The sequence below is a fragment of the Cebidichthys violaceus genome, unplaced genomic scaffold, assembly GCF_023349555.1.
Source record: "Cebidichthys violaceus isolate CVI_PGR_0920_01 unplaced genomic scaffold, fCebVio1.0.p SCAF_10, whole genome shotgun sequence".
Lineage (NCBI taxonomy): Eukaryota > Metazoa > Chordata > Actinopteri > Perciformes > Stichaeidae > Cebidichthys > Cebidichthys violaceus.
The window spans coordinates 10,550,657-10,563,315 of record NW_027176263.1 but is presented as its reverse complement, the minus strand read 5'-3'; the positions used below and the strand labels follow the sequence as shown (position 1 = coordinate 10,563,315).

The window sequence follows — 12,659 nt, the reverse complement described above, 5'->3', positions numbered from 1 at the left end:
GCTACTTGGAAGACTATGAGGCTAAAACACACTGGGACTTTCCAAAACTATTACTATAATTAGCCATTCAGAATGCTGTTGTATTTTCTAATTTAGCTTGGTTTTATTTCACCCAACAACACAAATGATCACAATACCGATATTTTTGCTATTATCAGTGGGACAAAAACTATGAAATTTGTCCTACGGTTGGCATCACAGGAACAGCCATAAAATCATTAAAACGGGGTGGCGGGTTTATAATATTCAGTGAATAAATGTGCTCAGCAAATTTCAAGACTTTGAAATTAGATTGGAGATAGATATCATTTTTGTAAACTTTGAATTTCACTTGGGTAGAGGGGGAATTTCTGTTAGTTTTATGTCTTTTCTATATAGATGAATGTTGTGAAATCATCTTAAAAGGCCAAGAATACTGCAAATGTCATGGTAATCTCGCAAGTAGTCGAGCAATCGACTGACATCCAAACCTTCTCACAGACATAGACATCCTTAGGGGCTGTTCACATGTTACGTCTAAAAACATGGGGAAAAAGACAGCATGCTGCTTTCATCCTTTTATCCACGGTGTGTGTGTTTAAACTAAAATTATTAAATTCTCTTCACATTCATTTATTTACAGACTGATATTTATGGATAAAAGAAAAGATATCTGCCAGCAGTGATTAGTTGTTCCTCATCATATGACATGCGGTGCGTTCTGCAGCGTTCCGAAAGTTGAACTATTTTGATCATGTGAATCGTGATAAATAGGCGCTTGGGAACGCTTGCCCACCGCGACGGCAACGCAATCGATTTGAGGGCACAAGAATTGTACATGTGAAAGTCCCTTTATCCTCCTTACATACTCCACACAAGGTGTGTGTACACTAATGCAAGTGTGTGGTATATGCAAGTTCTGTTTCTGCTTAACCAAAGTGTGTCTATTGGCTGCATTTATAAATCCACACAAGTGAAGCAAAACCAATGTATTAAAAAATGGCCACTGAGGAGGAATATGAGCTTTTACGGACTAGATTCCCCACAGCTGTAAACCCTTTGAACAGAGGGTGGTAAGCTCAGTGGATCAAGAATGCAAGATGAAGAATACTATAGCATGTCGGTCGTAATGGTCCCGCAATTTGTTCCCACAGGAAGGGATGCAGAGGACAGAGTAATGTAATGAATTTTGGACTTTCTATGCAAGTAATTAACATACAGGAGGCTATGTAACGGGCCATATATCAGTCAGATATTGGCTATTTTGGCTGTCCAGTTGAGGTGATATGTTGAAGTCAGTTATTTATCATGATATAATACATGTAATAGTATTGTTGTTGTAAATGGTCTTTGCGTTTGAAGCAGATAAAACAGTCTTATTACTCCCAAGAGCCGTTGTCAACATAAAATTGTCTAATATTTCATGCTATTTACGTGGCTCATAAAGCTCAACAGTTATCTGTAAACTGCCCTTTTCTCCCTGTTCTGAGGGACAATAAATACTTGGTGTTTGTAGATGTGAATTCAAATCTCAACCACATTTCCATCTGTCTGACTTTGACTCATAATTAGAGGTGAGCCCACATTATTAACTAGCATGGTCTGTGTTGTTTCTTTGCCTGCCTTCAGATTTGCGTGTGTTTCCTGAACGCTATGTTGTGTGTGCGAGCTGTCCAGAGGACGCCGCAGCGCACCATGGAAACCTGAGCATGGCCGCGGTGAGTGCTGTTTATACTCCTCTATTTCCTCTTCCAGTCGCCTGGCAAAAATTCCTGCATGGGTCTGTGTGTTATTATAGGGATGTGTTGCCAAATTGTGCTCTCACTTTATTATGCTGATCCTTAGTAACGTGAGGGGTGTGGGGGAGGGGTTCACAGACCCCGTGAGGAGGAAAGAGAGGATGGCTCGGGGTTGGATGGAGTGAGGTGGGGTCCAAAAGGTGCAGAGTCACCCTTTATCCAAAAAAGTTCCTGCTCCCACATTCTGCCAATTCACCCCAGCTGTACAATTTCTAGTTGTTCTCAAACATGGGATTTTTGTAAACCTCAAAATGTATGGGTAGTCGAAAAATATAGCCAAAACTAATTTTATAGTCTCAATACTTCTAGAACTCAACTTTTATCCGAGCTCATTGTGGCACTGCAGTCAATGTTGACATTGTCAGAACAGAACATAACATTCATCATTTAACTAGCTTGCTCCAAGTGTAAACACTTAATATTCACTATGTAATTGATACATCCTATTCTCCGGTTTTACAGCATAACAGTGAGCTACAACAACAAACATTGGGATTTTAAAGGGGGAATTCAGTTAATGTGATTGTGTGCAATCAACTGGCATGTGCCTTGATTGATTGGATTCAGATAAAATTGGGTTCACTGGGTATTTCCCTGCAAGACTCTAAGTTATATTAATGCGCACTGCCCATGTCATAAGACCTTCTACTGTAGTTCTTTTTTGTGCATTCATTTTACGGACAACTATCCTTTGGCCAGTGCTCATTCGAATCCAAACTCCCAAGAGTATTGTAGGAAATGGTGGAGGAGCCTCTCACCTTGGCACTCACATCAAGGACTAGACATCTCTCCCATCACATCCCATGATCAGTGGGCTGCTGTTTTTCTATGGGGTTTTTTGCTATTGTTTCCCTTTGAAATGTCTCTGCACTCTCCACAGTTTGGCTTCCAATGAAAGCAGTGATTGTAATATTTTTAGTGGAGCAACACAGTCGTCAGTGAAAAGTTCAGATTGTGTAACCAATTTTCCATTTCAAGGAGGCATTGCTGTCGATTGCGTTCCTCTCCTCAGGATGTGGTTCTCTGGCCTCATACAGTACATGCAGAGGGAGCTGGAGGGTGGGAGACTTGTGGTGGGGCTCTCACTAGCCCAACCTCGAACGTGGTTTGTAGGGGAAAGATACCAGACAGCAGGGCTATAGTTTTTCACACGACAAAAACAATTATTTGTTTACATTCTTCGCTCTGTTCTAATTTGTCAGAAACTGAGTTTTTGCAATTTCAGTGTTGCCAAGAAAGTTCAAAATCTAAATGAAAAAAAAACTTGCAGTGAGTCACAACTGATGCAAGGCATACTAATGTTGCTGTCTAAAAATAATGGGACCTTTGGAGTTCAATGTCAAAGTTGATCATATGTTTAAGAAAGGGTCTTTTATTCCACAACTCTTGACAGCATGAGCCTGCTAGTCCCAAAAAAAGCCAAATTTCCCTGTATTTAAGGAGGTTTTGTTGTTAGGATTTAGTTTGTGTGACTTGGTGAACAAAAATCCTTAACCGCAGTGGAAATGTAAACTCATCAAGTTAGCACTTCTCATAAGGTCAGGGGGTTATGTTGTGAGGGAACTAACGTGACATCATGGTTGGCCTTTTGTGCTGTGAAAGCCAGCATCTCGGTCCCACGCTTGGGCATGCAGTATGTGAGCTCTTATTAGTCATATTTTCAGCTGTGGTTCAGTTAGGAGACGAGATGGTAAGATTTAGTCATTGACAGTAGTGTAGAAGGAACTAGGAAACCAATTATTGTTGATTTTTAGTACTTAAAGTCAATACAGAAACCTACATTTTTGGGTTGAGGCTACAGATATTTTCCTCAGGAGCTGATGGCAGTATCAACAGAGCTAAAGGGATAGTGAATTTTATACCAGCTAATTTTCTAACACGTTCGCCATAACAACCTTAAAAAGTGATAATATGTAAATTTTTGTTTTACATGTTGCTTTTGATGCCTGAGGTGGACAAGTTCAGTTTAAAAGGTGGAGGTACGCTCAAAACAAACCAGTGTTGACAACATGTCGCCCAACTACGTCGGCGAGGTCGAGCAGAACTTGGAGGAGAGGCTTGTCACTTAAATGAGAATAGCTGGTTCCCCTTAAGAGGTCAGGCTAACTTCAGGGCTAACTCTCTTCACTTTAATCAGAAAGTGACTAGCAAGACATGGGAACTTGTTTTGGGTCTTGTGGTGTTGTATCATTAAGTGCACACACACGGGTACTGTCTTCCTCTTGATCACACACTGAATATCGCTAATGTTAAGCACACAACCTACGCACTGAGTTATTCCTTAAAGGGAATAAATCATTTGCCGATGCTTAGGCCTGGCGTGGAGTCAACTTCGGACCAGACGGGCCGACGGGCTTGCAGTACCGGAAATGTCAGTTTCCAAGAGTTACAGCAGTTGTTGTCGTCGATGTTGGAAACTAGAAGGTTTCAGACGCTGTTCAACCATGAGACAAGGTTTGAGCATGAAGGATATTTGATCTACGAAAAGACGAATATCAGCCTGATGTACTCGGCCTGTTACAACCTAGAACTGACTTGCTCTGCAGACGTGGGGCCACTGAAAGTACTGCGTTTGCATGGGAAGCAAACAAAAGGCATCTCTTCGACAATGTTTGTCTTCTTCTTGACATTTTGAAGATTAAAGTCCCTCATAAAGCGTCGCTCCTATTGTGAGTCAGCGCCAACAGTGAGGAGGGCAGCATGGGAAGGAAGAGCTAGTGTTTAGGATTGCGACCGATGTTTTCTAGTCAGGCACAGAGTGGGCAGCTGAGGTGAGCGGCGTGCTGGGCCGCAGACGTTTGGATCAAAGGCAGAGCAGATGTGTTTCCAGTCCCCCCCCTCTTCTGAGCTGTGGACAAGTCTGTGTGTTTACTCATGACCTCAGCACGCCTCTGTTCTTCACAGCTCGCAACAGCTAGCAGCAGTGCTTTCCCAAGCCTCCAGTGTCTGCTGATCTGCTCTCCAACAAGGCCCAATACATGGCTAAGATCTCTTTACAGCACACGATCATGTCCCTTCATTCCATCCTGTCTTAAGCTGCTTTCGTTGATTTGCACGAAGTTAGTCCAAACAGTTAACAGCTCGTCTTAATCCTTAGACATGGGTGGATCCAAAAACGTTTGTCATTGTTCAGGAATAAGAACGGTCCTCTATTTGAGACAAGTATGTGCCCATGCATGTTTGTTGACTTTGTTTCAGGGAAGATGTGGTGAGCTTAGACAAACAGGGCATGTTTCCTCTGTGGGAGCAGGGTGGGAGGAAGGAGAGGGGAGGAATTTGTGAACTAGTTTCACGAACATCTCTGCAGGAGGTATTTTCTGCCCTGACAGTTAAACAGCGTTGTTGTTTCTTGGTGCCAGTTTAAAGATTTTGTATACTTAGTTGTATCATCATAGAGCTGTTCAAAGGCTTTCCTGTGGAAAGATTAATTAAATTTGTATAACTCGAATACTTTTAGGGATTCAATTATTTCAAGTGGTATGAATCATTATCTTGTGACAGATGAGTGAATAACTGGATTTATAGGATGTCATCTTGTTGGTTTAATGTGTGTTGGATGAGATACAAAGAGAGTAATCCAAGAACAAATGATCCACTGTGGCAGATCACAAGCAGAAATGAGTTGATGGTTGATCAGAGCTTTGCATGCTTTAACGTCAACTAAAAGTTTACAATGCTTGCACGATGTGCTGAGAAACATCCCTGACCTCTTTGTTTTTTTTTAAATCCTTAAAAAACCCATTAGATAAACAAAAAAATGCAAGGTTGTCAAGCTGCAAGAAAAACGGTTATTCTGAGTTACTAAAAACCGAATGTTTTCACCCTGCAAAGTTGTTATTGTACCATGGGCATTAATGCAGCAGATATAAAGCAAACCCCTACTATATGTCCCCATCGCACAAAATACTAAATAAGCTCTTTTTAAGACTACTCAGAGACTATTTGGCCCTATCAGTGCATTACTTTCAAAAGCAGCGGTCTCAAAAGATAACCTAGATAATCCGTCTGTGTTCCTACCTAATCTTAGATGATAGAGGAGAAACTGTTCATTCCCTGTATTTTATGGAGCCTGTATTCGGTTATCTTTTTGAAGTTGTTTCCAGGAGTCGCTCAGAGTTGGGGCAAGCTATCACTGGTATCCTTTTAAACCAAATGATTAATTCGCTCTGCTCTCCTTGCCCTTTTGCCAGGTTTATCTCTATAATCTGACATCCAGATGTGCCGTCTTGTTGCAGCTCCCGTGGTCGAGCCATGTTGTTTCGGAGGCTCCGCAGCCGGGGAGGGCACTTTTGGTCTGCTCTACGTGTTGCTTCACGCGAAGTGCTTTGCCGTTTTGTGTGGGGGCGAGCAGACTAGCTGGCGGTGAGGGCGGGTTAAATCGTAGAAGTTCTTTTTTGTCACCATCTCCCCCTCCTATTTCATGAGAAGCGCTCCAGCTATTGGGAGTTTGCATCATTTCATGCAAGATTAGATCACCTCGGTTCCCACACAATACTTTACTGTTTTATCCACATGGCTTGTGATAATTATAATGTTTATTCATTTACCAGCTTACTCTCTCTCCATGTTTAATCGCTCTACTTTCTTCACTAGTTGCTATATTCAGATTGTCCGACCCCTGGTGATAATAATTCATGCCCCATTTCTCTCTCTGTCTGACTTTCTATCCGTCTTCCTCCTTCTTCTTTCTATGTATATCCAACCTCTTCTTCTCTTCATGCTTCTTCCTTCCCATCACTCTGTCCTTTCACTCTCTCTCTCTCTCTTGCTCGTTTGAAGTTGTGCCGACAGGAACTAAAAAGGCACACAACTTTCCCAGAGAACCTCCCATAAGGCTTCTTGTTGATTTTTCTTTCAAGTTCATTTTCAAACAGCATTTATTCATATTAAACAGATGAGAATACATATCAAGGCATTACAATGCAAATGATGGCACCCACATCTTTCTCAGAATTGTTGTTGTTGGGGTGGGTGTGTGAGCGCGTAGGCAAATGCAACTTTGAATGTGTGTCACTGTCCCAAATCCAAATCCAAGGCTAGCCGAAACTCAGAGAGAGAGCGTAAAGACTGAGCCTCTGCCCACACTCTAGCATGACTCCATCTCTACACAAAGGGCAGCCTGTGGAGAACTTCCTGTGTGAGGATTCTTGTGTTTGTGGGCATGCTGGAGGTCAGGCGATATGACTCTGTGGGGTTCCTCTTCTTTTGTTGTACTCCTTTCTAAAAGCTCTTTCTTTCTCCAATTCATTCTAGTATCTTGTCCCTTTTTTCTTGTCGTCTCCGCCTACTTCCCTGTTGCCCAGCCTCCTTATTCACTACCCTCTCTCCGTCTGGCCTTTTTATTCCACACACCAGAGTGCAGATAGGTCTCAACACCCCGTGCAAAGCCACAATGCCACAGCTTGCCCTTGCAGCTCGGGACAATTACTCCTCCCCCCATGTCTGTTGGTTCATACGTTGTCACTGGTACCATGACATGTGGGAGAGCACATTCATGATTTTCTTTCTCTGTGTTCACAGCAACTGGTGGAGGTTAGAGCGTACCACATTGCTTTCTCTAGCCTTAGAGTGCACATTGATCATTTTACCAACCAGTTTATGGAAAAATAATGATCTGAAAAAAAACTAAATCAACACACTCGCCCCAACCTCAAAATTTTGAAGATTTAACTTCTGTCTGGTTGTATTTTCCCACTGCAAAGTGTGTTAGCCTTGTTAGAAGCATGGCTCAATGAATGGAAATGACTGGCTGTCGGTCTAGACTGAAATATTTTAACAACTACCGGATGGATTGCCATACGGGGCAGACGTCCATGGTGGCTAGAGGATGAATCCTAATGACTTTGGTGAAACCCTGTCCTTTCATCAAGTGCACCAATAGGTCCAATCGTTCACTTTAGTGAAATACCTCAACATCCACTCCAAGCACCGGTGCATGTACTTATTTGCAATGTACCATACCATAAACAACACAAAATCGCAAATATTGCATACATAAAGCAAAAAGCAACGCCGGTGTGCCCACAATGTCAACAGTATTTAAGTATTGGAGCATTTCACTGATCCATGGACAAATAACACACTAAACAGTTCTGCAAAATAACTCCAATAACCTGGCTCCAAATTATTTACAGCGTCATGTTTTGCTATTTCCCAAATAATACAATTCCAGTGCATCAAACGAAATAATATGCAAATCTCCCGATTTTTTATGTGCGTCAAAAACACACGCATGCTCAGGAAATGTGCGGAAGCAAATTTCAACAGCAACTTTAACGACAAGAGAGCACATAAAGCACATACCTTCTCACATCTGCCATCTGAGCCAAAGCACCTGCTGTCTCCTCCGTCACGTTAGTTGCGCTAGCGGCGCTATATAAGCAATATAAGGGCACAACGAATCCCTGTTGGAGTACTTGCTCCTTCAATAGTCCGCCTCTTTTTCGATTTAAATCATTCAGATCATTTTGGTAGTTTAGACAAGCCGCAGTATTTCCTTAACTTCACGTTGCATTTGTTTTGATTTGTTTCTCCAAAGACAGTCGTAGGCACCGCTCATTAAGGGCTGAAGGCGGGGTAACGAGGCGGCCGCAGGTGCATCGTGATTGACACATTCCTCAGCAATTCATTGCTGCAGTTAGAGGGTCCGCACCTTGTGTAGGCCGGCGTACGGCAGATACAAACACAACAGGGTATTTGGGCACATTGCAGTCATACAGTCTGTCAGTCTTCTGTAGTCTCTTTTAGCCACTTGTTAGCAACTGCCTTTTTAACATGTAAAAACTTCAGAATTCTCGAAAGTGTGTATCTACTGACGTATTTTATACTGTAGAACAAAACATTACAATATCATAGGCTTGTGTTAACCGCAGCAATATTGTAATAACTTTGGCTATCTCTTTAACTTTTCATCTGTTGCCATCATCAGGTCAAAATGTAATCAAAATCAAATCTTTGAGTAATGAGTCTTACTTTGGTTTATTACCAAATACCTGCAAAGCAAATGACATCAGCCTCAGCTGCACCCTATGCTTAGAGCTGATTAGCATTTGATTTAGCATGCTACCAAGCCAATAATGGTGAACATGGTAAGCATCATACCTATTAGACATGTTAGCATTGTCACTGCGAGCATGTTAGCATGCTGACTTTAGCATGTAGCTCAAATCACGAAGCTCTTCAGCTGTATGCTGCTTATTCTGGTAAAACATGTACTTTGGCTCAATTTCTAAACCAGAGCTACTCTCCCACCAACTATTTTGATTCAATTAATTTCCGATAAATTGTCGGGCTCTCAACCTTTTAAGTTCTGCTCAATTTACCACCAGCGTCTCTGGTTCTCTCATAAATCAAGAGTCTGTTCTCGGTCAGCCAAGGAAAAGACCTGTGATTAACCTTCATTAGTGGCCTGTTGAGGGCACACGTTGGTGAGATCCAATCTTTGGCCCGTTCCCTGTTCTGCCTCAGTGGGCCCCCTCAGTATGTGGGTTTATTGAACTTTGAACCTGCAACTCAAAGCGCTGCTACAGTCTACTAGCCACAAGGCTACGTTCACTAACTTGAGTTTGTCTTATCTTCTGTCCTCTGAGGAGCTTTTTACCCCCCTTTTTTGCATTTTCCAATTCAGATGTCTCAGTTGTATTTTTCCTCTGCCTTGCCCCATCATCTGATGAAGGATCGTTCTTTAATCGCTGTTTTAACTTGTCAACATGGTTTCATCGTTTAGTAATCCTGCCTCAGGCTGCAAGCGTCACTCAGACAGCATTGACTAAGAAGCACACGCCACTCTATGACAAGCTGGTGATTATTTTCTAAAGCCTTTGAGATGGTTGCTTTGGACAGCATTAAGTGAGGGGACTAATTATTTGTGCCAGCTAGGGGTTGTTACTAAGACATTCCTCTTGTCATGTATCATAGTTCAGTTCAATAATGAAAAGACAAAACTATTTGGAATTTAGGAGAATCAGAAGAGGATATAAACTATAAATCTGTTTATCATTTTGGAATATTTTTACTTTAAATTGTATTCATTATCTTATCATTTTTATAGCAATCCAGTGAATGTTTTTTAATGTCCGACAATGCCAGATGATGACAGCAGTCTGCTGTGAAGCCAGACCTTTCCAGGGGATGCCAGGAATAATATTTTTTGTTTACACCGATCTGTTTGTCCTCTCTAGACTCAACTGAGCGAACAAAGCCGATCGGAATATTTTTCCAGAGTGGGAGAAACCCTAGAGCCTTTAAACAGCCCCACAAAAACAAAGAAGACTGTGCTTCAAAAGATGTAAGTATGATCTAATGCAGAACTTTCCAGCCCCACCGGTCAGAGAGGACACTCAAGTATCTGTTCATGTCCTCTTGTCCTTTAACTTTTTCAGAGCCAAACAAGCTAGAGTCCAGCAAGAGCTCTATGGTTCCAGCGTGGGGAAACAGAAGATTGACCTCAGAGCCTGTCTCGAAAACCAAAGAGGGGAACTTAGAGCTGCAGAGTCAGAATCAAGCCCCAAAGAGACTGTATCCAGCTCTGGACAGAAGGCCCTCCCAGAGGCAGACCACAAGATGCCTTGTCCCAGTGCCTTAAAGGAAGCTCAGATTGTGAATACTCGAAAGCAGGGCCTAACCCAGGAGCAGCAGACTGAGAACAGTCCTCCAGACAGCATCAACCCAAATGGGGCCTCAGTAGTTTTCTGCCAACATGAAATCAGTCAGGAGACAAGAAAGAGCAAGAGGTGCAAGCCAAGCGATGCAGGGGAAGACCCTCACCCGCGGAGGGCCAAGAGGACGTGCCTTGGAAGACCTCCAGCCACAATGCAAACTCACTCCACCGAGTGCGCCGCACAAACATCCAAGCGTGACCTTCTTCCTCTGCCGCCTCTTCCTCTAGTCGAAGCCAAGGCAGAGTCCAAGGCTTTCCCAGTCACCGAGCGCAAGAAAACCACACTGGAAGTAGAGCTGCTTACTCCAGAAAAACGGGCCCAGAGGCTCCCCCTCACAAGCAATAACACGGCACAGACAAACCAAAACAGGCTGGCCGCAAGTCTGAGGGGCCTATCTGTCAAGCCTGCATCCTCAGGCTCCTCTATTAGTTCCAGATCCACACTCGGAGAGGGGGGGAGCGTGCCCAGAGCCTCTAGATTAGGACGACTGAAGAGGTCCTGAGGGGGAGAGACAAGCTACAGTAAAGATGCCTGACGCCACAGAGATGATATTGTGTCAGGCTACGTGTTTACCTCATATGACATGCATTTGTACATGTGTCACATTTTATTACAATGTCTATTCTTTTCGCATGTGCTGTACATTTAGTGCACACACACACACACACACACACACACACACACACACACACACACACACACACACACACACAGATGAATTGCTGAACACATTATGGCAATTGATACATGAGCGTTTGAGTTACGCTTTGTCAAATACTTGAAACAGACTTTGCCTCCACCCTTAAGTAGTGGTGGTCAAGAGAGGCTCGCAAATGAAAGTCAAAAACCTTTAATTGGAGTTTAGATTTGGTTTTGTGTTAAAGATTGGGGATTTCAGACAGGCAGGAGCCATGCAGTACGTCATGGCTTTTAGTCTGAAATACTGGCTCCTACGTGTCTGAAAACTGTCCAGTTTCCCCACTGAAGCTCTGGTGTGATTGATTGCCGTTTCCAGATTTATTTCATCACCACATTCTCAAAAATGTACTTATGTAGTTGGATTTCATTCATATACAATTTGCTCAATACTTAGTTGCTAAGCACCTGAAATGTATCTTTAAATTTGGGGGTATTATGCAGCTTGTATATTGAACTTGGACCAAATATGTGAGGATGTATGAAGAGTATTGAAATATTAGTGGTTTTTATTTGGGAGTAGCGGGGCGTTTACGGTCTCACAGGTTAAAATGCAGCTGCGGTCGTTGCCCCAACACTCGATACTCGTTTGGATCACTCACTTGGCCCTGGCCCAGATAGAGCATGGGCCAACTAGGGGCCAACGGTCGCTCACACCCCCATGTAAAGCCCAAGATGTTCCACTTAATGACATGATGTTGCCTGAATACATTACTCTGGATTTATTTTTTTATTTTACTGGTTAAGACATTTTATGATATAAATAAAAAATTCCCTGCAAAAAATAAATCTCTGACTCTTTGTGGATAATTTTCTGTGCACGTTGTTCTCCTCCCATACTGTCCAGACTGGCTGATGCTCATGGCAATTTGACAGCGAAGGCCTGTCCAGCAGTGATGTTACTATAATAAAGCGGTGCTTCTCCGTCTGCATTAGTGGGTGTAACCTGAGATGAGTCACTCACAGGAGCCAGTTCTTATCAAGACAGAGACAACATGGTGGATTAGTGAAGCTGACCCTACCATTTTAAGTCCTTATATGGTTTAACATCAAGGTGTTGATAATCTCTCGTTTTGGATTTAATCCTTTAAAACAGATTCTGAGGAGAAGTACATCTTAACATCAGTTCAACTCTACAGCGTCGTCTATTCAGGCCTGCTAGTTTAAAAGGTTTTAGTTAAACAAGGGAAACATTGTCTGAGGATCATGGGGAGAAGGGTATTTTTGTCTCCACGATTGACTTAATATGAGGATGGCCTGCTACAACGTAATTAGCTGTAAACACATTTGGACAGAGATCTTGCTCATCCCGTCTATGATGTCTCTCCAGCAGCAGTTCCCACGCCTGCTGCATGAGAAACCTCTGACATGTTTGGCTTGATACATCACAGACAGACGCTTCACTCGCTCTCCAGAACAAAGACAACTTTAATTCTCTTTTCATACAAAATATTTAATAAATATGACTTTCAAAAATATATTGCCAGATCAACACATAATTCTCAAGTTCATAACACAAAGTCAA

The 12,659-nt window shown here is 42.5% G+C and overlaps 1 protein-coding gene across 1 annotated transcript in view; it reads left to right on the top strand.

Annotated features, from left to right (window-relative positions):
* slx4ip (SLX4 interacting protein) overlaps positions 1–11,872 on the top strand; it is a 31,678-nt gene extending 19,806 nt beyond the window's left edge. The window contains exons 6-8 of the mRNA XM_068717939.1: positions 1,609–1,697; positions 9,959–10,065; positions 10,160–11,872. Coding sequence (XP_068574040.1) covers positions 1,609–1,697; positions 9,959–10,065; positions 10,160–10,940 — 977 coding nt within the window. The 3' untranslated portion in view covers positions 10,941–11,872. The remainder of the gene's footprint in view (positions 1–1,608; positions 1,698–9,958; positions 10,066–10,159) is intronic.
* Positions 11,873–12,659: the final 787 nt, after the last annotated feature.